Source organism: Pelophylax lessonae (assembly GCF_965119305.1).
Source record: "Pelophylax lessonae genome assembly, chromosome: 10".
Classification (NCBI taxonomy): domain Eukaryota; kingdom Metazoa; phylum Chordata; class Amphibia; order Anura; family Ranidae; genus Pelophylax; species Pelophylax lessonae.
Window position 1 is genome coordinate 241,452,373 of NC_138777.1, and position 26,864 is coordinate 241,479,236.

The following is a 26,864-nucleotide window of genomic DNA, read 5'->3' on the forward strand; positions in this document are numbered from 1 at the left end:
AGAAGCTCTCTGAGGACCTTCTAACAATGAGATCCCTTGGATGGAATCTCTCTGAGGACCTCTAACAATGAGATCCCTCTGATGGAAGCTCTCTGAGGACCTCTAACAATGAGATCCTTTGGATGGAAGCTCTCTGAGGACCTTCTAACAATGAGATCCCTCTGATGGAAGCTCTCTGAGGACCTCTAACAATGAGATCCCTCTGATGGAAGCTCTCTGAGGACCTCTAACAATGAGATCCTCTGATGGAAGCTCTCTGAGGACCTCTAACAATGAGATCCCTCTGATGGAAGCTCTCGAAGGACCTCTAACAATGAGATCCTCTGATGGAAGCTCTCGAAGGACCTCTAACAATGAGATCCTCTGATGGAAGCTCTCTGAGGACCTCTAACAATGAGATCCCTCGGATGGAAGCTCTCTGAGGACCTCTAACAATGAGATCCCTCTGATGGAAGCTCTCTGAGGACCTCTAACAATGAGATCCCTCTGATGGAAGCTCTCGGAGGACCTCTAACAATGAGATCCCTCTGATGGAAGCTCTCGGAGGACCTCTAACAATGAGATCCATCGGATGGAAGCTCTCGGAGGACCTCTAACAATGAGATCCCTCTGATGGAAGCTCTCGGAGGACCATGGATTTTACTGTAGGATGCAACTAAGAAAATGTCAGGAAAGACCTCCAGAACAGCTGAACTTTATTTGGGGTAATCAGAGGCACTTTAAATGATGGCAGGTGTGTACTGACTCCTATTTACCATGAGTTTGAATGTGATTGCTTAATTCTGAACACAGCTACATCCCCAGTTATAAGAGGGTGTGCACACTTATGCAACCACATTATTTTAGTGTTTTCTTGTACAGTTTATAGGTCACATTAAAGGTGGAAAAAGTTCTGAAATGATTTATCTTAGTCTCATTTTTTTTACATCACAGAAACCGGACATTTTACCCGGGGTGTGTAGACTTTTTATATCCACAGTACAAAAAGGTCCAGCATGACCCAGTTGTATGCCTATGATAGACGAGGCAGTCCATTCTGGTGCTCGGATTTCTAGGGGGATGAGAGCAGTACGGGAACAAAGGGCTTTGGGAAGGTTAGTCTGGTCTAGGATTACATGGAAGTTTAGTGTTTGGGTTAATATTAGGATTATAGGGATCGGGTCTGAGTGTTGGGGATAGTGGAAGGGCTAGGAAGGCACGGTGTAACGCTCGCCATCTGGGGCACCAAGGTTCACCATCACTGCTCTATGTGGTAGTGAAAGCTCTGGTGATCATCAGCCCATGGGCCTCATTCATTATTGTATACTTACTGGCTGTCTCTCAAATTCATAGGTGAGGTCCTCATACTGTTGCTGGGTGAAGGGTTGGATGGATTGCTGCTGGGCACTCATGGTGAACAGAGGCTGGAGGAACATACAATGAGGTGAGAAGGTTTCTAAGGAAATGCTGATGATATAAAAATAAAGATTTCCCAGCGATTGTCCTACTTACCTCATATCCTCCCAACTTGAAGGTCACAGTCACATCAATAGGATGGTTGACCACTCCAACCACTGAGCGTACCAGGGACATGAAGAGCAAAGGGAACCAAATGATGCAGATGAGGAAGACGATAATCAGACCTCCCATCCCGTATTTCACCATCTTCTTCTTCTTCTGACCTTTGGGCTGAGGATATTTCTGTAAGAAGGAAAGTGTTAGAAACCGCTAATTGGCTAATACGCACATTATGCGTTCTCACGTTTGCACGCATTGACCCAGATGTTTTGGTGCCAAAGAAGGCCTATTTAAAGGCAGCTGTTGCATTTGCACTTTGCTGTCTTGTCTACAGCTCCTGCCTTTGTTCCTGAACCTGTGACCTGTTTCCTGCTGATCTCCTGTTGACCTTGTGGCTTGTCCCTGACTCTGCTTGTCTGCTGCCTGTCCTGACCCCAGGTTGTTTGACACCATTCTCTCGGATCTTCCTTGTCTATCTGCCTTCGGACCTTGACCAGTTCTCCCTTGGCGGGGCGACCCTGAGGACCGCAACCTGGTATCCACACGCAGCGAAGTCCATCCTCACCACCAGAGGCTCTGGCGAAAACCAGTGGATACTTAGATTCTGCACCTCAGGCTAGCCTGTGTCACTTACCTTGGGGGTTCCCGTCCAAGCTCCGCCCTCTAGGCGAACATCGGGGCCTATCTCTGCCGTCAGGTTACCACCAGCAACCTAACAGTAAGTCTTGTGATAAGGACATGAAACAGACGCCTTCCCTGGCCCCTCAGCCATCTCCCGCTACAGAGATGATATGGTTTCTCTTTAGTTGTGAGCTTTCCCTCTTGGTACATGGGGAGAGCTGTGGCTTATCGCAACTGCTATTTGTTTTTAGTTTAAGTATGGGATCATCAAATGCATATGGTGTTTTTTTCTATGTTTGGCCAAGTTATCAGACGATCATTGAGGAGACAATGATGGTTGACCTCATGTAACTCACACTTCTCATAGAATTATGCTTCAGAAACTAGAATGGCCGAATCACCTCACTCATTGGTGGTATTTTGTGGTACACATAGTTACATAGTAGGTGAGGGTTAGGGTTACATAGTTACATAGTAGGTGAGGTTGAATAAAGACAATAGTCCTTCCAGTTCCCCCTGTGTAGGTGTGTGTGGCTGTAATCATCTCACATACCCCTGAATGTTCTGATCCTTGAGATGTGTGTCTAAGAGTCTTTTAAAAGCCACCATACTACCCGCAGTTACTGCCAATTGTGGAAGAGAATTCCACAATCTTATTGGCCTTACTGTAAAATAACCCTTACGTAGCCTGAGATTAAATCTCTTCTCCTCTAATCGCATTGTATACCCTCGAGTCCTCATGCAATTCCTTCGAATGAACAGCTTTTTTTCTAAGCTGAGATCACCATTGAGATATTTATAAATTGCTATCATGTCCCCTCTCAGGCGTCTCTTCTCCAGGGAGAATAAATCAAGCGATTGCAGACGCTCTTCATAATTAAGGTCCTCCAATCCCCTAATCAGTTTAGTTGCCCTTCTCTGGACTCTCTCCAGCTCCAACACATCCCTCCTGAGGACTGGTGACCAGAACTGGACAGAATACTCCAGATGCGGTTGGACCAGAGTTTTATAAAGTACACGTTCACATGGTCATATACTTGAGGGCACATAATGTAAGTGGTACTTGTCTTCTTGTTCGTAGTTTTTGTTTGTGGAGAACATTTTGCCACCAGCATGTAACAGTTTACCAAGTTTTCTCCGTACTAACTTTCTGGAAACTCCAAAAAAAAAACAAAAAACATTGGAAATAAGAAGAAAACAGTTGCAGCTGGCAGAGGTCGGCTCTTTACCGTTTTTTGGGTGTCTGAGGCGTTTTCCTACCTTCTCTGTCTCCCGGCTACACTTGATAATAAAGATGTTGGCATAAATGTCCTCCACACACATCCAGTTGGAGAGGGAAAGGGTGGTGTCTGTCCATACCCAGTCCATGACGGCTCTCAGCTCCACCAGGAAGGGGACCAGGCGGAAACTGCAACACAAGAACAAACAGTATCTTAACTGTATCAGAACCATCTAAAAAACCAACACTGACCATCAATAACCAGTAACTGTCATATATACCTATGATGCAAAATTAAAGGAACACTCCACCTGCCATTTATTTCTCAGCTTTGTGTGTAGGCCGGGTGGTTGAATCCCTCTGTAGTGAGAACTCTGAGCAGGATAACGGCCTACAGCTCACTCCACTCGTAGTTATTATAAGGGATTGCGAATAGTTCATATTTAAAATGATTTTTATATTACAGAAATGACTCCTAATAACGGGACAACAGAAGGGAAGAGCCCATGGCTGGGGGGGATTCATCACATCACTGGAGTCCTCTATAGAATGCAAACCTCTATAAGGGGTCCTAGGAAGGGCAGCAGCTTTGCCCAACCACCTCCTAATTCACATTTATAGGGATTACAATAGACACAGAGTCTTTTCTGTATATCCTCTCCCTACCAGCAGAAGATCCAACTGGCTGAACCACCAATGGAAATATTTGCTGGTTTCACCTTATAACCTCTCCATAGACGAGCCTTTAACTGGAAGGGGGGGAGGAGACTGGATTGGGTTGTCTTATCTTATGTAGTTACTCATGGAAATATATTTGCATTGTATTACAGACAGCCATGTGATCATTGGACTTTATCATGACATTGTATGATCGAACGTATCTGGAGTTTGATCTGCATGTCTCTCTTGCCACGATTTCACGTTGGCTTTTTTACTTCTTTGAAAAACTTAATAAAAATCATTACCAATGTAACACCAATTCTATATAAGAGGCAGGAGGACCATAAGATGCTGGGAAAATTGGATTTTTTCTACATCCATTTCTTGGAGCAGATCACGGGACCCAGAGCAGAATATAATTATGACTATGTGGGTTATACGCCACCTATAGGTGAATGGACACGGTCAGTTGTGTTTACAACAGCAGACCATCCTCTCTCGGCGGGGAACGATCGCAGCTGCCGGCCCTGTGAATCGGCATCTCCGCTGCCTAGTGGGGGCAGGAGCGGAGGGCATACACATACGTCATTTCGCGCACCTGAGCCAGCCTGCCGTAGTATATATGCGGCGGGCGGTCAGCAAGTGGTTAAAGTAATGCAGTGCCGTATTTGGCAAAAAATGGCCTGGTCATGAAGGGGAGTAAATCTTCCAGAGGTCAAGTGGTTAAATCTCTGAAGAGGCCAATATTTTCAATGATAGTTAATATAAGAGGTAAAATGTCCACCACAACCCAATCAGACAGCACGATCTTCTCACCCCTGGAAGAGGAAGAGGTTGACGTGGTTGTATTTCTTGGTCAGGAAGTTGCCTAAAATGCGGGTTGGGTATCCACAGCGGATCTGATAGGCCGACAAAGCAAAGTAGATACACTTGACAAAATACCAAAGCTGAGCCACCGTGTTCTGGCTGAACATCCTGCAAATCAGAGAAAAGAAACAATATAAGTTCTAGAACTCCATCCTTATACATGGAATGAAGTCCATGGAGGTCAATGTCCCTCTACATAGAATGGAGGTCAATGGCCCTCTACATAGAATGGAGGTCAATGGCCCTCTACATAGAATGAAGTCCATGGAGGTCAATGTCCCTCTACATAGAATGAAGTCCATGGAGGTCAATGTCCCTCTACATAGAATGAAGTCCATGGAGGTCAATGTCCCTCTACATAGAATGAAGTCCATGGGGGGTCAATGTCCCTCTACATAGAATGAAGTCCATGGAGGTCAATGTCCCTCTACATAGAATGAAGTCCATGGAGGTCAATGTCCCTCTACATAGAATGAAGTCCATGGAGGTCAATGGCCCTCTACATAGAATGGAGGTCAATGGCCCTCTACATAGAATGAAGTCCATGGAGGTCAATGTCCCTCTACATAGAATGAAGTCCATGGAGGTCAATGTCCCTCTACATAGAATGAAGTCCATGGAGGTCAATGTCCCTCTACATAGAATGAAGTCCATGGGGGGGTCAATGTCCCTCTACATAGAATGAAGTCCATGGAGGTCAATGGCCCTCTACATAGAATGAAGTCCATGGAGGTCAATGTCCTCTACATAGAATGAAGTCCATGGAGGTCAATGTCCCTCTACATAGAATGAAGTCCATGGAGGTCAATGTCCCTCTACATAGAATGAAGTCCATGGGGGGGTCAATGTCCCTCTACATAGAATGAAGTCCATGGAGGTCAATGGCCCTCTACATAGAATGAAGTCCATGGAGGTCAATGGCCCTCTACATAGAATGAAGTCCATGGAGGTCAATGGCCCTCTACATAGAATGAAGTCCATGGAGGTCAATGTCCCTCTACATAGAATGGAGGTCAATGGCCCTCTACATAGAATGAAGTCCATGGGGGTCAATGCCCCTCCTCCTCTGCTCTTCCTTACCTCTCAGTTACGGCTGGAAGGATGAAGAACATCCAGACATGAATTCCAATCACCAGAATCACCTGGAAAATCAGCTTCCCAAGGACGGTTTTTCGGAGGTACAAAGCGCGGTCTATCACCATGGTGGAGAACTGGATGAGGAGCATAACCAGGAAGGCTTCCGGGACCTGATCATCGGACAGCGAGGATGTGATGTCCGCAGCCGCTGAGTGTTTCTAGGAGAAGGGACATCAATATAGGAGTCAGGTACGGATGACACGGGAAGAAGGATCCTTTCTACATTCACACATCAATGACATCATACTTGGAGCTTAACCACTTCCGGACCGCCCACCGTCTATTTACGCCGTTACTTCGACTGTAAATTCCGGGGGTTCTGGCAGCAGATAGCAGCCATAACCCCGGTATTATTTTTACACGGCAGGCGGTCTTCTTTGACATAAAAGTTGTCTCAGCACCACTGGATCACTTTTATGGGCGGTGGAATAGGTGTCCCCCCCCCCCCCCCCCCGCTTCTCGTCGTTTTTTTTCCCGCTTTCCGGTAGCGGGGAAAGCGATCTGATCCTCCGTCCTGATGGGCAGGAAGTCCGAAATAGGCCTGGTCCTCTGGTCCTTAAGTGGTTAATAGAGGACACAGAAGTATTCATACACGCCCACGAGGAGCTGACAATCTAAAATCCATATCATGGGAGCTCTTGTTTTTTTGACCTGCACTATTTGCCTGGTTGCTATGGGCAACAACACTTCTGTTCCATCCCTTCAGTCACTTACCCCAAAGGCCCAGAAGCCAAAGACAATGATGACAAAGTCCACCACATCGGCCAGGAACATCAGAGCATAGACATCCGTCGCGGCTCGATACGGAGTGTGAAGGATGTCATGGAAGAAGGATTTCACGGGGGTGTACACCCCCTTCGCCCTGCAAGGGACAGACAATACAAAGCTTTACCACAATAATCAGGACCTTTTATGTTCACATCTCATTGAACTCAGTCACCGTCTGCATACTTGTTGCAGGTCAGTGACTAAAAGTATTAAAGTACTGAGGTCAGCAAGAGAGCCAGGCAACCAGCATTTTCAGGGGAAGAGGTCAGCAAAGGCCGCCTCCATTTTTCTCTTATAAAAGGATTCTGATTTGTAATTGGATCCATAGGCGGTTCTCATGTGACATAATAATAGAGGGAATATGTGGATATTCATTGGCAGTTGGGCATCATAGATGGTTCTGATGTGGCACACAATAGTAAAGATATTACTGGTTTCATCAGACTGTAAACTGGGACTTCAGGGATTGGAGCAATGGGACTGGTTTCTTATTCTGGCCTCCCCACTATACAGTGGGTACGGAAAGTATTCAGACCCCCTTAAATTTTTCACTCTTTGTTATATTGCAGCCATTCTTCTTCCTCATGAATGTACACATAGCACCCCATACTGACAGAAAAACACAGAATTGTTGACATTGTTGCAGATTTATTAAAAAAGAAAAACGGAAATATCACATGGTCCTAAGTATTCAGACCCTTTGCTCAGTATTTAGTAGAAGCCCCCTTTTGATCTAATACAGCCAGGAGTCTTTTTGGGAAAGATGCAACAAGTCTTTCACACCTGGATTTGGGGATCCTCTGCCATTCCTCCTTGCAGATCCTCTCCAGTTCTGTCAGGTTGGATGGTAAACGTTGGTGGACGGCCATTTTTAGGTCTCTCCAGAGATGCTCAATTGGGTTTAAGTCAGGGCTCTGGCTGGGCCATTCAAGAACAGTCACGGAGTTGTTGTGAAGCCACTCCTTCGTTATTTTAGCTGTGTGCTTAGGGTCATTGTCTTGTTGGAAGGTAAACCTTCGGCCCAGTCTGAGGTCCAGAGCACTCTGGAGAAGGTTTTTGTCCAGGATATCCCTGTACTTGGCCGCATTCATCTTTCCCTCGATTGCAACCAGTCGTCCTGTCCCTGCAGCTGAAAAACACCCCCACAGCATGATGCTGCCACCACCATGCTTCACTGTTGGGACTGTATTGGACAGGTGATGAGCAGTGCCTGGTTTTCTCCACACATACCGCTTAGAATTAAGGCCAAAAAGTTCTATTTTGGTCTCATCAGACCAGAGAATCTTATTTCTCACCATCTTGGAGTTCTTCAGGTGTTTTTTTAGCAAACTCCATGCGGGCTTTCATGTGTCTTACACTGAGGAGAGGCTTCCGTCGGGCCACTCTGCCATAAAGCCCCGACTGGTGGAGGGCTGCAGTGATGGTTGACTTTCTACAACTTTCTCCCATCTCCTGACTGCATCTCTGGAGCTCAGCCACAGTGATCTTTGGGTTCTTCTTTACCTCTCTCACCAAGGCTCTTCTCCCCCGATAGCTCAGTTTGGCCGGACGGCCAGCTCTAGGAAGGGTTCTGGTCATCCCAAACGTCTTCCATTTGAGGATTATGGAGGCCACTGTGCTCTTAGGAACCTTAAGTGCAGCAGAAATCTTTTTGTAACCTTGGCCAGATCTGTGCCTTGCCACAATTCTGTCTCTGAGCTCTTCAGGCAGTTCCTTTGACCTCATGATTCTCATTTGCTCTGACATGCATTGTGATCTGGAAGGTCTTATATAGACAGGTGTGTGGCTTTCCTAATCAAGTCCAATCAGTATATTCAAACACAGCTGGACTCAAATGAAGGTGTAGAACCATCTCAAGGATGATCAGAAGAAATGGAAAGCACCTGAGTTAAATATATGAGTGTCACAGCAAAGGGTCTGAATACTTAGGACCATGTGATATTTCAGTTTTTCTTTTTTAATAAATCTGCAACAATGTCAACAATTCTGTGTTTTTCTGTCAGTATGGGGTGCTATGTGTACATTCATGAGGAAGAAGAATGAACTTAAATGATTTTAGCAAATGGCTGCAATATAACAAAGAGTGGAAAATTTAAGGGGGTCTGAATACTTTCCGTACCCACTGTAACTTCCCATCTCTTCCAGCAGCTTCAGTCTCCATACCACAATATAAGTGACAAATCCAACATGGCGGGAGAGAACATCCGATAACCCCAGCAGGTCTGAGGACCCGAAGACTTTGGAGCCCCCAACACCAACCCATACCAGTCCTGTGTGGAACCATTTTCAGGCCTAACTCCAGCTTTCATTTAACTTGAAATAGTTTGGATTCAAACTGGTCTAAACAAACGATTTCCTTCAGGAATACATGAGGCCGCTGTCAGCTCCGTACAGTACTCAGCGCTGGGCTCCGGTGAAAGTACGGGGACTTCCTGTTCCTGGAACAAATATGAGTTGGGGGTGGGGGCTGCTCAGCCATTCACAGGAGGCTTTGTATTTAATGAATAAATACAAGACTTTCTCTGATTGGGCGGATGATGTCATAGGCTCCACCTCAGTTAATGAGAGAACACCATATATTCATTCATAGAATACAAAGGCTCCTGTGAATGGCCGAGCAGCACCCAGTCTGACTCAACTTTTCTCCGGGTGTAGGAAGAGAAGTTCCCATCCCGCTGGCTGAACATGGCGCTGTATACTGGATGGAGCGGATACTATATACAGTTTGTTTGGTGCTGACAGCGGACTTATGTAGAGAAGGAAATAGGTTGTCTGGATGAACTCGATCCAAGCAAACTATTTCAGGGTAAATGAAGGGCGGAGTTACGCTTTACGCCTTTTATGTTCTTACATGCGAATGAAAACGGTTTCCACTTTCAGCCCAATCATCTTCACCCTGACAGCGGCCGGCTTCCTCTTCTTCTTCTCTGGATCTCGATGTTTCTCCTTTCCTCCATCTAGAGAACAAAGAATGAAGGTTATATCATGATCAGAGGTATATATATATATATATACTGCTTTTAGAACTTCGACTCTGAGAAAACAGACATATTTCTCTTTGATCGCCCCTGGTGGTATGTTTTCCTATCACACTGCGTGGGTAACATTACTGCCACAGTCCGTCCATACAGCCGTCCTTCCTCCTTTCCAGTATACCACACCTAACTGGTGAGTCAGCGAGTATCCCAATCCCTCCACTGCCAGGGGATATTCACCCCTCTTTTTTCTCTTTTTGGGCATCAACTGAATGAGTTAAACTGATAGAACATACAGTGAGCTTCTCATGTTGTGTTGTGACAGGCGCACCTTTGAAAATCTGTTCAGTTTATCTTCTTGATGGCAAATCTGGCGGTCCACTCCCCACGGTCTACTCCCATCGGTCTACTTCCAGTGGTCTACTCCCCGTGGTCTGCTCTCCGCTGTCTACTCCCATCGGTCTACTTCCAGTGGTCTACTCCCCGTGGTCTGCTCTCCGCTGTCTACTCCCAGCAGTCTACTTCCAGTGGTCTACTCGCCGCGGTCTACGACCATTGGCATATTATCTGTGGTCTGCTCTCAGTGGTCTATTCTCTGCAGTTTACTCCCAGCGGTCTACTCCCATCAGTCTGCTCCCATCAGTCTGCTCCCATCAGTCTGCTCCCAGCGGTCTACTCCCAGCGGTCTACTCCCAGCGGTCTACTCCCATCAGTCTGCTCCCAGCGGTCTACTCCCAGCGGTCTACTCCCAGCGGTCTACTCCCAGCGGTCTACTCCCAGCGGTCTGCTCCCAGCGGTCTGCTCCCAGCGGTCTGCTCCCAGCGGTCTACTCCCAGCGGTCTACTCCCAGCGGTCTACTCCCAGCGGTCTACTCTCAATAAATAGAATATGAAGAGGCCTGAAAATATCTCCAAAAATTTTCTCACCTTTGTCGGTCTCACTGGTCTGTGAATCTCCCCTCTTGCGCCGGCGGACCAGAGAACTGCGGCTCCCTTTGGGGTCTATATTGGTGGCGAGGTCGGTTTCCGGCTGGCTCGGTTTTCTCTCCTTCTGTGGTTTCTGTATGGGATTCATATCTTCCCGATCCCACAATCCATAACTCTGAAAAGACAAAGAATACCCCTCCCCCGTAAATGACATTTAAAAGGTAAAATGCAGGCAAAGCCACATACAAAGGTCTCTTCTTATTGGGGTTAGATGGAGGGGTGCTCTTTGCTGTCGGGGGGTGCTTTTCTCTCGGGGTGCTCTATGCTGTCGGGGGGCTCTTTTCTGTCGGGGGGCTCTTTGCTGTCGGGGTGCTCTTTGCTGTCAGGTGCTCTATGCTGTCGGAGTTCATTGGTCACACATTGTTTGCACTCACATGATATTCGGTACAAACGTAAACAGTCACTTCCGGCGCTAAGAGGTCCTCCGTAATGAAAGACAACGGTAACTTGAACCATCTAAGCGGATGCTGCCCCCCCCCCCCCTTAGCTGGGGTGGTCTGAATAGTACTAAAAAACGAAATAATCATGGAAGGCGCACGCACCCAGTGCATTACCATAAAACCGTATGAATCAGCCCTGAGGAAGGGGTACGGCCCTGAAACGCGTCAGCTGCTTACTCTGTTATGTGAATGTGATAGATGGGTGTCCCACTGCCCAGCGTTGGGTTTGTTTCTTGGTTTGACTCTTTCACCTTTAGTGAGTACCTATTTTTTGTTGTTCGCACTATTGAATGGCGTCATGGTAACGCTCTGGGTGCGAGCGCCTTCCATGTTTATTTTGTGTTTTTATGATATTAGGCTTTATTTAAAGGGTAAGCGCACCCAAATCTGACATTGGAGGTTTTGGCAGATGCTTGGCAGTTCTATCTTCCATTCAGGACTCTATGGTGGAGATTTCTGGGTCTGCACTCCTTCCATGGCCATTATAAAAGGTTTCCACCCTTCTTGTTGGATAGATTGTTCCGTACTTGTAAAGAGAATCCGCTTACCATGAGCAGAGATCGGTGGAAGAAGAGGGCCAGGAGTTGGATCAGGTCATATTTCACATAGGAGTCACTTTTCTCCACCCCGAGGATGCGCGGCGGGAAGAAGGGTTTCCCCTCAAAACGCACAAAAATGGTGTCGCTATTCCATGGAAAGAAGCTGAACTGACAGAGATACTTTATCACCACCATTATCTGGAGGAGAAGACAACATGGGGCAGGTCAGGGCTGGACTGGAGGCAAAATATATTAAATAGCATAAAATTCCGATCTTTATTCTCATAAATTCAATACAAATGCGGGGGATGGTAGACAGAGGAGGCTTCTAATGGGACAGACAAACCAAACATTTTATATTGTTTTCTGAAAGAGAGGCAACCATAATTCCACTGACAATCGTCTCCTTCTCTACCTTGGTGGCCGATGTGCTGCTGAGAAATCCGCCCCGTACCTTCCATGTGACAAAACCAAACCACCAACCACCTGGAATGGACAGTGCATGGCGGGAGGAGGACAGAACACCAATCACCAGACAGAACCTCCCCCAGCCAGAGGACACTTCCTGCCCCTAAGTCTCTGCTCCCCCAGTCTGAGGGGACACTTCCTGCCCCTAAGTCTCTGCTCCCCCAGTCTGAGGGGACACTTCCTGCCCCCAATGCCCCGTACACACGTGCAGATTATCAGTCTGCAGACTTACCTTTTCTATGTAGTGAAGGGCCTGCCGGATTGCATACAAATTGAAAGTGTTTAGGTTTGACCTCATATTATATGGTTTTGGTAAGTCTGCAGATAATCTGCACGTGTGTACGGGGCATTAGTCTCTGATCCCCCAGTCTAAGGGGACACTTCCTGCCCCTAAGTCTCTGCTCCCCCAGTCTGAGGGGACACTTCCTGCCCCTAAGTCTCTGCTCCCCCAGTCTGAGGGGACACTTCCTGCCCCAAGTCTCTGCTCCCCCAGTCTGAGGGGACACTTCCTGCCCCAAGTCTCTGCTCCCCCAGTCTGAGGGGACACTTCCTGCCCCAAGTCTCTGCTCCCCCAGTCTGAGGGGACACTTCCTGCCCCAAGTCTCTGCTCCCCCAGTCTGAGGGGACACTTCCTGCCCCAAGTCTCTGCTCCCCCAGTCTGAGGGGACACTTCCTGCCCCTAAGTCTCTGCTCCCCCAGTCTGAGGGGACACTTCCTGCCCCAAGTCTCTGCTCCCCCAGTCTGAGGGGACACTTCCTGCCCCTAAGTCTCTGCTCCCCCAGTCTGAGGGGACACTTCCTGCCCCAAATCTCTGCTCTCCCAGTGTAAATGGACACTTCCTGCCCCAAGTCTCTGCTCCCCCAGTGTAAATGGACACTTCCTGCCCCAAGTCTCTGCTCCCCCAGTGTAAGTGGACACTTCATGCCCCAAGTCTCTGCTCTCCCAGTCTAAGGGGACACTTCCCGCTCCAAGTCTCTGCTCTCCCAGTCTAAGGGGACACTTCCTGCCCCCAAGTCTCTGCTCTCCCAGTCTAAGGGGACACTTCCTGCCCCCAAGTCTCTGCTCTCCCAGTCTAAGGGGACACTTCCTGCCCCCAAGTCTCTGCTCTCCCAGTCTAAGTGGACACTTCATGCCCCAAGTCTCTGCTCCCCCAGTCTAAGCAGACACTTCCTGCCCCAAGTCTTTGCACACTTCCTGCCCCTAAGTCTCTGCTCCCCCAGTCTGAGGGGACACTTCCTGCCCCTAAGTCTCTGCTCCCCCAGTCTGAGGGGACACTTCCTGCCCCAAGTCTCTGCTCCCCCAGTCTGAGGGGACACTTCCTGCCCCTAAGTCTCTGCTCCCCCAGTCTGAGGGGACACTTCCTGCCCCAAATCTCTGCTCTCCCAGTCTAAGCAGACACTTCCTGCCCCAAGTCTCTGCTCCCCCAGTGTAAATGGACACTTCCTGCCCCAAGTCTCTGCTCCCCCAGTGTAAATGGACACTTCCTGCCCCAAGTCTCTGCTCCCCCAGTGTAAGTGGACACTTCATGCCCCAAGTCTCTGTTCTCCCAGTCTAAGGGGACACTTCCCGCTCCAAGTCTCTGCTCTCCCAGTCTAAGGGGACACTTCCTGCCCCCCAAGTCTCTGCTCTCCCAGTCTGAGGGGACACTTCCTGCCCCCAAATCTCTGCTCTCCCAGTCTAAGGGGACACTTCCTGCCCCCAAGTCTCTGCTCTCCCAGTCTAAGCAGACACTTCCTGCCCCAAGTCTTTGCACACTTCCTGCTCCAAGTCTCTGCTCTCCCAGTCTAAGGGCACACTTCCTGCCCCAAGTCTCTGCTCTCCCAGTCTAAGGGGACACTTCCTGCCCCCAAGTCTCTGCTCTCCCAGTCTAAGTGGACACTTCATGCCCCAAGTCTCTGCTCCCCCAGTCTAAGCAGACACTTCCTGCCCCAAGTCTTTGCACACTTCCTGCCCCAAATCTCTGCTCTCCCAGTCTAAGGGGACACTTCCTGCTCCAAGTCTCTGCTCCCCCAGTCTAAGGGGACACTTCCTGCCCCAAGTCTCTGCTCTCCCAGTCTAAGGGGACACTTCCTGCCCCAAGTCTCTGTTCTCCCAGTCTAAGTGGACACTTCATGCCCCAAGTCTCTGTTCTCCCAGTCTAAGCAGACACTTCCTGCCCCTGCCCCAAGTCTCTACTCTCCCAGTCTAAGGGGACACTTCCTGCCCCAAGTCTCTGCTCTCCCAGTCTAAGGGGACACTTCCTGCTCCAAGTCTCTGCTCCCCCAGTCTAAGGGGACACTTCCTGCCCCAAGTCGCTACTCTCCCAGTCTAAGGGGACACTTCCTGCCCCAAGTCTCTGCTCCCCCAGTCTAAGGGGACACTTCCTGCCCCAAATCTCTGCTCTCCCAGTCTAAGGGGACACTTCCTGCTCCAAGTCTCTGCTCCCCCAGTCTAAGGGGACACTTCCTGCCCCAAGTCTCTGCTCTCCCAGTCTAAGGGGACACTTCCTGCCCCAAGTCTCTGCTCTCCCAGTCTAAGGGGACATTTACTTCCCCAAGTCTCTGCTCCCCCAGTCTAAGGGGACACTTCCTGCTCCAAGTCTCTGCTCCCCCAGTCTAAGGGGACACTTCCTGCCCCAAGTCTCTGCTCTCCCAGTCTAAGGGGACACTTCCTGCTCCAAGTCTCTGCTCTCCCAGTCTAAGGGGACACTTCCTGCTCCAAGTCTCTGCTCTCCCAGTCTAAGGGGACACTTCCTGCTCCAAGTCTCTGCTCTCCCAGTCTAAGGGGACACTTCCTGCCCCAAGTCTCTGCTCTCCCAGTCTAAGGGGACACTTCCTGCTCCAAGTCTCTGCTCTCCCAGTCTAAGGGGACACTTCCTGCCCCAAGTCTCTGCTCTCCCAGTCTAAGGGGACACTTCCTGCTCCAAGTCTCTGCTCTCCCAGTCTAAGGGGACACTTCCTGCCCCAATTCTCTGCACTGGCTGGGTAGATGGAGAAACGGTTTTCAGAGGCAGGAACTATAGCAAGGGATCTCAACGCTGGAACCACAGATATCTGAGAGCAGATAATAAAGAATGTCAGCCGCACTCCGCTTAGTTCTTCTTGCAGTATTTTTCAATACTCAATAAACTGACTGCATACAGCGAATATCTCCACCCAAAAAACAGCCTTCCTTTACGCGTTTCACCACTTCTGGCTTTTTCACAAGGATAAGGGAAGTCCCAGACAGCCTTTAAAATCAGATGGCCTAATCCACCCCCCCCCCCAATAAAAAAAAAAAAAAACATGATGGCATCCTGAGAATTGATTAGGATTATGCTGCACTCTCTAGTTTTAGTAAATTAGACTCACAAAGTCTCTTCTATGTGAAAAAGTCTCCCGGCCAGCAAAGCTTCCAGACATACATTCCGCACATACATTCCGCACATACATTCCGCACATACATTCCGCACATACATTCCGCACATACATTCCGCACATACATTCCGCACATACATTCCGCACATACATTCCGCACATATGCTTCTCCCTTAAAGTTGTGAATTAAGGGGACAACATAGACTCATGGAAGCTCAGGACTCACCTCAGTGAACACAATGGCCGTCATCCAGAATTTCTTGCTTGGCCGGTGGATGGACAGCATTGCCCAGAGGAAGACCAGGATGGGAAGGAAGAGGGAGATGAGGGAGGCGCTCACCATGTTGTTCAGGATGATAATAAAGTAACAGAGGAGTTCTGAATGGGCGGCCACCAAGTGGTAGAGTGCAAGCAGCAGCCTCAGCGGGCGGCTCTGAGACCTGAAGAAATGACTCGATTCCGAGAGTTCTAGGAAGGTCAGCGGCCTGAGAACAGATAAGAGAGCAATGAGAAGACTGGAGGACCATGGCTTCATCAATGGTTGGGTGATCACAGACAGCCCTGTACTTTGTATAGAGGAACCCCTATAGGAAACCAAAGAACATGGAGGCCGCTTCTGCTGAGCTCGCCATTCTTCTTCTCTGGCTGTCCGGCTCCTCCATTGCCTTCAGTAGTTTGAGGAACTGACCTGGAACAACCAGGAAGAGTTCTGACCTCTGACCTCCATGTTTGTTCCAGGTCAGCGACTCGGAAACCACAAAAACAGCCAAAAAACTCGCAATCTTGGAAAGAATTCAGCAATGGCGTCCCACGCATTTCTTCCAGTATTCGTTTCCTTTCATATTTTCAGGCAATCCACAGAGTAATGAAATCCATCCAAACCAATCAGAATCATTATGTACAAAACGGGCATCAGTAAGATGAATTCTGATTGGCTGAGAAGTTCCTTAAAGTGGAACTAAACCCTCCGATTTATCCGTTTCCCAAAACCGTTCCATGGAAGGAAAGCAATGAAGGATCACCCTCATCCTCCACGTGTACTTATCTCAGCTCTCCACCCAACTGTCAAACCATCCAATCTCAGCTCTCCACCCAACTGTCAAACCATCCAATCTCAGCTCTCCACCCAACTGTCAAACCATCCAATGTCGGCTGTCATATCCCATTTATTACAGGAACTTATATACCACCGTCAATCTATACACATATATATTATACATTCATATCAGTCCTGCCCCCAAGGAGCTTACAATCTAAGGTCCCCGGGTCCCATTCACACAGACTAGGAGCAATTTAGAAAGGAGCCAATCCGTCCCAGTATGTCCTTCGAGGGTGGGAGGAACCCCGGAGCACCCAGAGGAAACCAGGCACATGGAGAACATGCAAACTCCATGCAGGCAGTGCCGTGGTTGGACCTCAGTGCTGCCAGGAGGAAGTGCTGACCACTTAGCTACTGTGCTGCCCCAAGCCACATGTGCAGTCCCATGCAGATCAGAGGCTAAGATGGCGGCTTCCTTGGCTGTAAAGTACAGGAGATTTTCTTGTTTATCAGACAGACAGGAAGTTCTTATTCTACAATATGGAGATTCCTCTTCCTCCCGGCCCCTTACCTGCATATTAATAATTCACTGGCGGTGCGGGAGCGTTTCGCTGGCACAACCTCCAGGATTTCTTGTCCCGCGGAGACCTCCTCCCAGGCCGCAGGGGTTGGAATCCGCTCCATGCTGTTACTGCGGGTGTTGTAGCCGGTACTGAGCGGAGTGATGATATCTGTACCGTCTACTATGCTGCTGATCCCTTCCTCCTCGTCACAGCCGCTGCGAGAGAAACGAAGAATGACATGAGGAATGACACAGGGCAGGAGGAATGACACAGGACAGGAGGAATGACGCAGGATAGGAGGAATGACGCAGGACAGGAGGAATGACGCAGGACAGGAGGAGTGACACAGGGCAGGAGGAATGACGCAGGGCAGGAGGAATGACCCCGGGGCGGGAGGAATGACACAGGGCAGGAGGAATGACGCAGGGCAGGAGGAATGACGCAGGGCACGAGGAATGACGCAGGGCAGGAGGAATGACGCAGTACAGGAGGAATGATGCAGGATAGGAGGAATGACACAGGATAGGAGGAATGACGCAGGATAGGAGGAATGACGCAGGACAGGAGGAATGACGCAGGACAGGAGGAATGACGCAGGGCAGGAGGAATGACACCAGATGGGAGGAATGACACAAGACGGGAGGAATGACACAGGATAGGAGGAATGACACAGGATAGGAGGAATGACACAGGATAGGAGGAATGACACAGGATAGGAGGAATGACACAGGATAGGAGGAATGACACATTATAGGAGGAATGACACATTATAGGAGGAATGACATAGGATAGGAGGAATGACATAGGACAGGAGGAATGACGCAGGACAGGAGGAATGACGCAGGGCAGGAGGAATGACACAGGGCAGAAGGAATGACACAGGACAGGAGGAATGACACAGGATAGGAGGAATGACACCGGGCAGGAGGAATGACGCAGGGCACGAGGAATGACGCAGGGCACGAGGAATGACGCAGGGCACGAGGAGTGACGCAGGGCAGGAGGAGTGACGCAGGGCAGGAGGAGTGACGCAGGGCACGAGGAATGACGCAGGGCAGGAGGAATGACGCAGGATAGGAGGAATGACGCAGGATAGGAGGAATGACACCGTACAGGAGGAATGACGCAGGACAGGAGGAATGACGCAGGGCAGGAGGAATGACGCAGGATAGGAGGAATGACACAGGATAGGAGGAATGACGCAGGATAGGAGGAATGACACAGGGCAGGAGGAATGACGCAGGGCAGGAAGAATGATGCAGGGCACGAGGAATGACCCAGGGCACGAGGAAAGACGCAGGGCAGGAGGAATGACGCAGGATAGGAGGAATGACGCAGGATAGGAGGAATGACGCAGGATAGGAGGAATGACGCAGGGCAGGAGGAATGACGCAGGGCAGGAGGAATGACGCAGGGCAGGAGGAATGACGCAGGATAGGAGGAATGACGCAGGATAGGAGGAATGACGCAGGATAGGAGGAATGACGCAGGACAGGAGGAATGACACAGGGCAGGAGGAATGACGCCGGAGAGGAGGAATAAAAACTACGCTTAGTGGGATCCCTCCTGGGACATTTTATTCCTCCTTTTCTCTTCTCTCTATCTCAAGGTTGTCCAATCACCTACCTTGTAGCCATACTGGTCTGGGAATCCACGCCTTTGTCAGGAGTCGGAGCTGCAGGTAATGTGGACGGAGCGGTGGCCTTGCTGTCCTGGCCGGTCTCATAGATGGTGGTCAGGTCCTTCCGGGTCACATCTTCCCCCTATAGGAATATATATATATATATAGTGAGAGCCAGAGCTTGATGCTGGTAATAAAATGAAAAGGTTGGGGATCGTCCATCTGAAGACAATCTATTGAGGAATTTGGGCCAATTTTATTTGTTAAATTTATAAACTTTTGAAAAATGCTTTATATTTTTTATTTTTTAAACTTTATCTGTGTTTTACAACAAATACTCATCAAACGCTGAGGCCCTCTTAGCCCCCGTTCACACTAGGGCGACCTGTGAGGCGACCTGGTCGCCTCCCATAGGGAAGCTGCGGACCCGTTCTAATAGGAGCGACACAAGTCCCTCCGACTTAGAAAAGGGGTCCGGAGCTTCTTTGGGGCGACCAGGAGGCGACCGCCATAGACTTCAATGTTATGAAGTCCGTGGCGGCCGCTCCGAGGTCGCAGTGCGAAGTAGCGTCGCCCCTATGTGAACGGGGCCTAACACGCTTCCCGCACTTCCATGGACCTTCTAAGTACAGACAGTTGGTCTTCTTGTAGACTCTCTGGGGGTTCATCTACTGAAGGCCAATAGGCTGTAACTTTGTAAAGGAAGTTGCATTTTGCAGGGGAATTGTTCGTAGAGCTGAATGAATGTGGGGAAATTTCACTTTGCCACAAATAACCAATCACATTCAAGGAAAATACCAAACAAGATTCTTGCTTGCGTATGATTGGATAATGAAAGTCAACTCATTCACTAAGCTCTGGGGAAAATTTCCTTGCAAAGTACAATCTCTCTTCAAAGGTGAAGTTTATCTGCCTTTAGTAAATCAATTCCAAGATCCCCAACTAAAACTTTGTACAGCTGCAGGAAAGCAAAGCAATCAGGTGAAATCATTGCTCCGCCTCCTTCCCTCGTAGCGTTCCACCTCCTTCCCTCGTAGCACTCCGCCTCCTTCCCTCGTAGTGCTCCGCCTCCTTCCCTCATAGTGCTCCGCCTCCTTCCCTCATAGTGCTACGCATCCTTCCCTCGTAGTGCTCCGCCTCCTTCCCTCGTAGTGCTCCGCCTCCTTCCCTCATAGTGCTACGCATCCTTCCCTCGTAGTGCTCCGCCTCCTTCCCTCAGTGCTACGCATCCTTCCCTCGTAGTGCTCCGCCTCCTTCCCTCGTAGTGCTCCGCCTCCTTCCCTCGTAGTGCTACGCATCCTTCCCTCGTAGTGCTCTGCCTCCTTACCTCGTAGTGCTCCGCCTCCTTCCCTCGTAGTGCTCCGCCTCCTTCCCTCGTAGTGCTCCGCCTCCTTCCCTCGTAGGGCTCCGCCTCCTTCCCTCGTAGTGCTCCACCTCCTTCCCTCGTAGTGCTTCTCCTCCTTCCCTCATAGTGCTACGCATCCTTCCCTCGTAGTGCTCCGCCTCCTTCCCTCATTGCGCTACGCATCCTTCCCTCGTAGTGCTACGCATCCTTCCCTCGTAGTGCTCCACCTCCTTCCCTCGTAGTGCTCCGCCTCCTTCCCTCGTAGTGCTTCTCCTCCTTCCCTTGTAGTGCTCCGCCTCCTTCCCTCGTAGTGATCCACCCCCTTCCCTCATAGTGCTCCGCCTCCTTCCCTCGTAGTGCTCCGCCTCCTTCCCTCGTAGTGCTCCGCCTCCTTCCCTCGTAGTGCTCCACCCCCTTCCCTCATAGTGCTCCGCCTCCCTCCCTTGTAGTGTAAAGTTCAGCTTGAGCTTTAGAGCTTAGTAAGGGTCCGGTTTTTTCATGCAGTGCAGATAAGGACAGCCAGGAAAAGGAGCGCATGGCTTGTCATGGCGGCGCGATCTCGCTCCTTCTACAGGACATTCGGGAATGTCCGTTCGGAAGGACGAGACTCCCGCCCGGCCATATATGTACAGTGGCCGGGTGGGAGGTGGTTAAGGTAAAAATGGGATTTTTGACTTACCGTAAAATCCATTTCTCTGATGTTCATTGATGGACACAGCGCCTGATCTTCATAACCATTGGGACGTTTCAAAGCCGTATTAAACATGAGGGGTGGGAACAGCAAGAAAAAAATTCCCAAGGCTAAACTGTAGCCAACCAGGTAACAGGAGCTCAACCAAAACAACTGGAGCTCACCTGAAAAACATTACCCCCCCCCCCCAAAGAGGGAAGAAGCCCCCTAAACAGCAGCCTGCAAAACCTTGCGGCCAAAGGAAGCATCCGCAGATGCCAACACATCGACTTTATAGAACTTTGTGAAAGTGTGCGCAGACGACCAAGTAGCCGCCTTGCACTCCTGCGTTACTGACGTCTGATGATGGAAGGCCCAGGAGGCACGGAGCGCCCACGTAGAATGCGCCTTCCCAGGGAAAGGAGGAACCGGACCCCTGATGGACTAGGCCTGCACTACCATCTGTCTGATCCATCTAGAAATAGTCACAGAAGAAGCGGACAGTCCTTTCCGAGACCCATCTGTGAGCACAAATAGTGAGTCTGACTTCCTAAAAGACTCCGCCAGGTACACCCTAATCGCCCGAACCACATCCAGGGAATGGAACGTAATTTCCGTAGGATGTTTAGGCCTGGGACACAGGGAAGGCAACACAAAGTCTTCTTTCAGATAGAAATCAGAGACCATCTTTGGAAGGAACGATGGATAGGGGCGAAGAACCACCTTATATCTCTGTAGACCACCAAATCAGGGGAACGACAAGACAACACCGCCAATTCCGACACCCTGCATGCAGAGGTGATAGCCACCAAAAAGGCCACCTTCTGGGATAGAGTAAACAGGGAAATCTCAAAAATATTTTCAAAGAGAGGCTTCTGTAGAGCTGAAAGCACCAAGTTGAGATCCCAAGGCAGTAGGGGGGACCGCACCGGTGGAGTCAAATGTTGAATCCCCTGAAAAAAAGGACGCACCAGGGATAGGCTACAACAAAATGGCGGCTCCACGAGGCTCCCAGGAAGGATCCCTGGGACCAGGCAAGACACAGAGCAAGAAGGGGGAGCCGTGGCAGGAGCCCCCAACCAGGTACAGCCCCCCCATAGACGATGCCTGGTTGCTAGCGGCTTACCCACCCCTATCGCCAGTACAGCACCCTGCCCCAGCCCCAGGAGGTAGCCAGACCAGAATACAACCCCAGAGTATAGGTGGAGGGGGGATGGGGGTGCAGAGAGGGGGGGATAGATGACCCACAGGACCATCAGACTCAAAGGGGGGGGGCCTAACGGGAAGTAGGGGAACCCGTGGGTCCGACCATCCCAGGGAGGGGCCCGTGTTCACCCCAAAACCCTCCAGGGGGGATAGCTACTCACAAAACTAGGAACCAGGCAGGCACCGCTCCAGGCAGAACCTCCTCTCCATCTAAATGGGGGAGGGCTGTCGGCCAGGAGGAACGCTGCGACTTGGGCCAAGACCCGGGCGTATGCAACCTCGCGAGGTGTTTAACTCGCAGGCCAGTCCCGGTTCTGGTGGGGCTATGTCGCGGCCGACCTAGCGCGGAGCTGAGGTTTGCATGCGCTCGCTGGCAAGACTGGGGTGACCACTGGACCTAGATTATCCAGCCCCACCGCCCAGTCCGGCAGTTGATTGTAGATCTCACAGGAAAAACCCAGCGGAAAAAAAATGGCAGGACCAGAGATTCCAGCACGGAACGAGGTCCTTACTCCTGACAAGGCAGAAAAGAGAACCTATAGCAGAGAGGGGAGGTATACCTCCTGGGACCGCCCATAGGGGTATTCAAGTTCTTTTTTTTGCCTAGTGTCTTACTCCTGTAGGGGGCAGTATAACCCAATGGTAAAGAAGATCAGGAGCTGTGTCCATCAATGAACGAAAGAGAAAAACATTTTTAGGTTTAGGATCACTTTAGGAATCCACCTGGAAGCGTCTTATTATTGAATGGGTGCCTCTGCTGACCACTCACTGGGCCTTTTCCTTTCTGCAGATATACTGCAGGAGTTTGCTGGGATTCTTACAGTTAATGGGAACATTTGCAGTCTTATAGGGCACTTTAGGAAAGTTTGACTATAGACCTACCCTTTATCTCAAATTCCTCCTCAATACAGCAATGCAGATGCCTAGGCACGCCTGGACCTCATAGTATCTGCAGTGTGAGAGGATCGAAGGCACTGAGGCTTTGCACAGATCTGGAGGGAGATTTGTGGATGTTGCTGCTGCGCTGCATTGCTGGAGAGAAAGCTTTACTGGAGGATCTGCAGTGCAAGGATCCCCCTGCTTCTTCTGTAGATCTGGCCTTCCTCCCCCTCCCCCGCTTCTTCTGTAGATCTGGCCTTCCTCCCCCTCCCCCGCTTCTTCTGTAGATCTGGCCTTCCTCCCCCTCCCCCTCCCCTGCTTCTTCTGTAGATCTGGCCTTCCTCCCCCTCCCCCTCCCCTGCTTCTTCTGTAGATCTGGCCTTCCTCCCCCTCCCCCTCCCCTGCTTCTTCTGTAGATCTGGCCTTCCTCCCCCTCCCCCGCTTCTTCTGTAGATCTGGCCTTCCTCCCCCTCCCCCGCTTCTTCTGTAGATCTGGCCTTCCTCCCCCTCCCCTGCTCTTTCCTACCCCTCTGGGCATTAGAATATCAGCCCTTGTAGGGGCAGCTCTGACCAAGGAAGCAAAGCGTTCCTCTATGAAGATTGACGAATACTTCCCCAGGTTTGTCTTTTTGTGGGCAGTTTACAAATTTTAGGTCCTCTCTAACAGCAAACCCCAAAATCTTTATATGTAACCTCATTATTTATAATACAGACAGTGAAATCTGCGAAATGTCATCTTACCTTGGATAGTTTTTGTGCCAGAATGTATCTCTCCACCCACAGAACAGTCGTCATGTCCACATACTGTCTGGTCAGTGTGCCCAGCCAGTCTACCAATCCATCCAACATGGCAAGCAAGAGGACCCAGAGAAACTTCAGTATATCAAGTATACGCTGCACCACATTACTGCCCCCTGCTGGAGAGAGAAATGTCAGATTAGATGGCATAAAATACCTTTACCCATCCCCCCACTGATCCCTGCGAAGTCCTGAAGATCCCAGGCCAAGCAATACACCGGTCCTCATTCACCCGGGAGTGTGAAAATTCAGCAGCTACAAATATCTGCTGACCTTAAAAGAACAAAAACTCCCCAGGACCAGAGGTCCGGCGCTGTCCTTCCAGCAGCCAATTCTTCTCAAGGATTCGGATCTTTGGTGCCACCATCATAGCTTCGGGAGCCGGCTGTCACCTCCTGATGACTCACAGCCAGCTCCCCACTGCACAAGCTGGAGACTGGGGGGTTCAGGGAGAGACTGGGGGGTTCAGGGAGAGACTGGTCCTACAGCCACCTGGGATGTGTGACAATATCCTAGGAGGACACAGGTGGGGGGAGGCCAAGGTGAGGACAAAACCATCCTTTCCCAGAAGAGGATTGAGGAAGTGGGAGGAGGTACCATGAAAAAGGTGCTCCTTTCCCCCCAAAAAGCTGCACTTTAGTTAAAGGGAAACTTTCATCTTCAGACGAAGGTCCACTTCAACTACTCTAACTTATATTCATACCCCATCTCTTCCAGAAATAACACCACATCCTGCCATCCCACTTACTGCCACCCCACCTATGGCCATTCAACGTACTGCCATCCCACATACTACCATCCCACTTACTGCCACCCAACTTACTACCATCCCACTTCCTGCCACCCAACTTACTGCCATCCCACTTCCTGCCACCCAACTTACTGCCATCCCACTTCCTGACACCCCACCAATGGCCATTCAACGTACTGCCACCCCACCTATGGCCATTCAACGTACTACCATCCCATTCCTGCTACCCAACTTACTACCATCCCACTTACTGCCACCCCACCTATGGCCATTCAACGTACTACCATCCCACTTACAGCCACCCAACTTACTACCATCCAACTTACTGCCATCCCACTTACTGCCATCCCACTTACTACCATCCCACTTCCTGCCACCCCACCTATAGCCATTCAACGTACTGCCACCCAACTTACTGCCATCCCACCTATTGCCATTCAACGTACTGCCATCCCACTTACTACCACCCAACTTACTATCATCCCACCTATTGCCATTCAACGTACTGCCATCCCACTTACTGCCACCCAACTTACTGCCATCCCACCTATTGCCATTCAACGTACTGCCATCCCACTTACTACCACCCAACTTACTGCCATCCTACCTATTGCCATTCAACGTACTGCCATCCCACTTACTACCACCCAACTTACTGCCATCCCACCTATTGCCATTCAATGTACTGCCATCCCACTTCCTGACATTCAACTTACTACCATCCCACTTCCTGCCATTCAACTTACTACCATCCAACTTACCGCCATCCCACCTATTGCCATTCAACGTACTGCCACCCCACTTACTGCCATCCCACATATTGCCATCCCACTTACTGCCACCCAACTTACTACCATCCCACTTAATGCCACCCCACCTATTGCCATTCAACGTACTGCCATGCAACCTACTGCCATCCCACTTACTGTCATCCCACATATTGCCATTCCACTTACTGCCACCCCACTTATTGCCATTCAACTTACTGCCATCCAACTTAATGCTATCCCATTTACTGCCGTCCCATTTACTGCCATCCAACATACTGCCATTTAACTTACCGCCATCCTACCTAATGCCATCCAACTTACAGTCATTATTGTTATTATTATACAGGATTTATATGGTGCCAACAGTTTATGCAGCGCTTTACAATAAAAAGGGGGACAGCACAATGAAGCTTACAATCTGTCATCCAACTTACGGTCATCCCACATATTGCCATTCAACATACTGCCACCCCACTTCCTGCCACCCAACTTACTGCCATCCCACCTATTGCCACCCAACTTACTGCCATACAACTGGCAATGGCGGAGCCTCAGTGGGTAGAGGAACAAGCAATAGAAGGTAGAAAGATAGAGGGGGGGGCGGAGTAAGGAGAGGACGATGACTAATCATGACTTGAAGAGTAGAGGAGGCTCTGCATAGAAACCGGGCCTGAGATCCACAGAGCTCCATAGTGACCGAGGATCCCATCCAAGTCTAATAAGTGCAGTACGGTATTCTGTGAACAAGGCCGACATCCTTTATACTTTCTATCCAAATCCATTTTATCAACCAATGACTAAAGAAGAAACCGGAGACAACCCCCAATATCTTTTTATGTTCACACCACTTTTTGTGTCATTTTATTGTTGTTTTTGGATATAAACTATTTTTAGATTCTGCATTAATAAAATACATATTTTTTGTCCATTTTCCCTTTTTTGGTGACTATTGGGGGTTGTCTCTGGTTTCTGCTATTGTCATTTTAGGATGATGGTACCTCCCCCCCTTTTTATTTCTTGGATTGGATGAATATATACAATCGAGGTCTATGATTTATATTATAAATAGTGACTGAGCTGTTTTGTAGGAAATCCCATCAATAACTAGAAATGAAAGTGAATGCAGACGTAGAATGCGGAGATCACTGCACCTCCATTCCTCTTCATGGAAGCCCAGAGACCCCCTAACACTGCAATCCCATCTACAAGGTTCAACCCTTACTAAGACCACCAGACCTTCTTATTGGACAGTGAAGCCATCCACCACAAGAATAAACCAATAGGAAAGTGCAGAAGGGGGGTTCCTGCTGCACATGGATAAGGCTGGAAGTACAAGGTCCCCCCTCCCCCCCCCAGTACCTGCACTTTATGCATTTACTATCTGCACTGGGGAAGTAAGAGCAGCAATCTGACTGTACTGTTCAGTAGGGGTTTCTGGATCACAAGAATTACAAATCTGTAGCAGGTAAGAGAGCTTGCACCCAATTCCTCTGGTATTTTGATACTAATCGCTGTATTGGTGTCACTGGCCCCCGAAAAGTGTCAGTCAGTGTCAGATTGTCCGCCGCAATGTCACAGTCCTGCTATAAGTCGCTGATCGCCGCCATTACTAGTAGAAAAAATAAATAAAAATCCATAAATCTGTCCAATAGTTTTGTAGATGCGATATCTTTTGCGAAAACCAATCAATAAACGCTTATTGGGATTTTT

At 49.5% G+C, this 26,864-nt stretch overlaps 1 protein-coding gene across 3 annotated transcripts in view; it reads right to left on the reverse strand.

The window, feature by feature from the left end:
- PIEZO1 (piezo type mechanosensitive ion channel component 1 (Er blood group)) overlaps positions 1-26,864 on the reverse strand; it is a 214,513-nt gene that overhangs the window by 15,185 nt on the left and 172,464 nt on the right. For all 3 annotated transcript variants that reach the window (XM_082269696.1, XM_082269698.1, XM_082269697.1), the window contains 13 exons: positions 23,577-23,752; positions 18,741-18,877; positions 17,123-17,329; positions 15,739-15,997; positions 11,719-11,907; positions 10,671-10,845; positions 9,621-9,726; positions 6,716-6,863; positions 5,945-6,159; positions 4,814-4,972; positions 3,379-3,526; positions 1,492-1,680; positions 1,311-1,403 (listed from right to left, as the gene is read on the reverse strand). In XM_082269696.1, the coding sequence (XP_082125822.1) occupies positions 1,311-1,403; positions 1,492-1,680; positions 3,379-3,526; positions 4,814-4,972; positions 5,945-6,159; positions 6,716-6,863; positions 9,621-9,726; positions 10,671-10,845; positions 11,719-11,907; positions 15,739-15,997; positions 17,123-17,329; positions 18,741-18,877; positions 23,577-23,752 (2,201 nt within the window). The remainder of the gene's footprint in view (positions 1-1,310; positions 1,404-1,491; positions 1,681-3,378; positions 3,527-4,813; positions 4,973-5,944; positions 6,160-6,715; positions 6,864-9,620; positions 9,727-10,670; positions 10,846-11,718; positions 11,908-15,738; positions 15,998-17,122; positions 17,330-18,740; positions 18,878-23,576; positions 23,753-26,864) is intronic.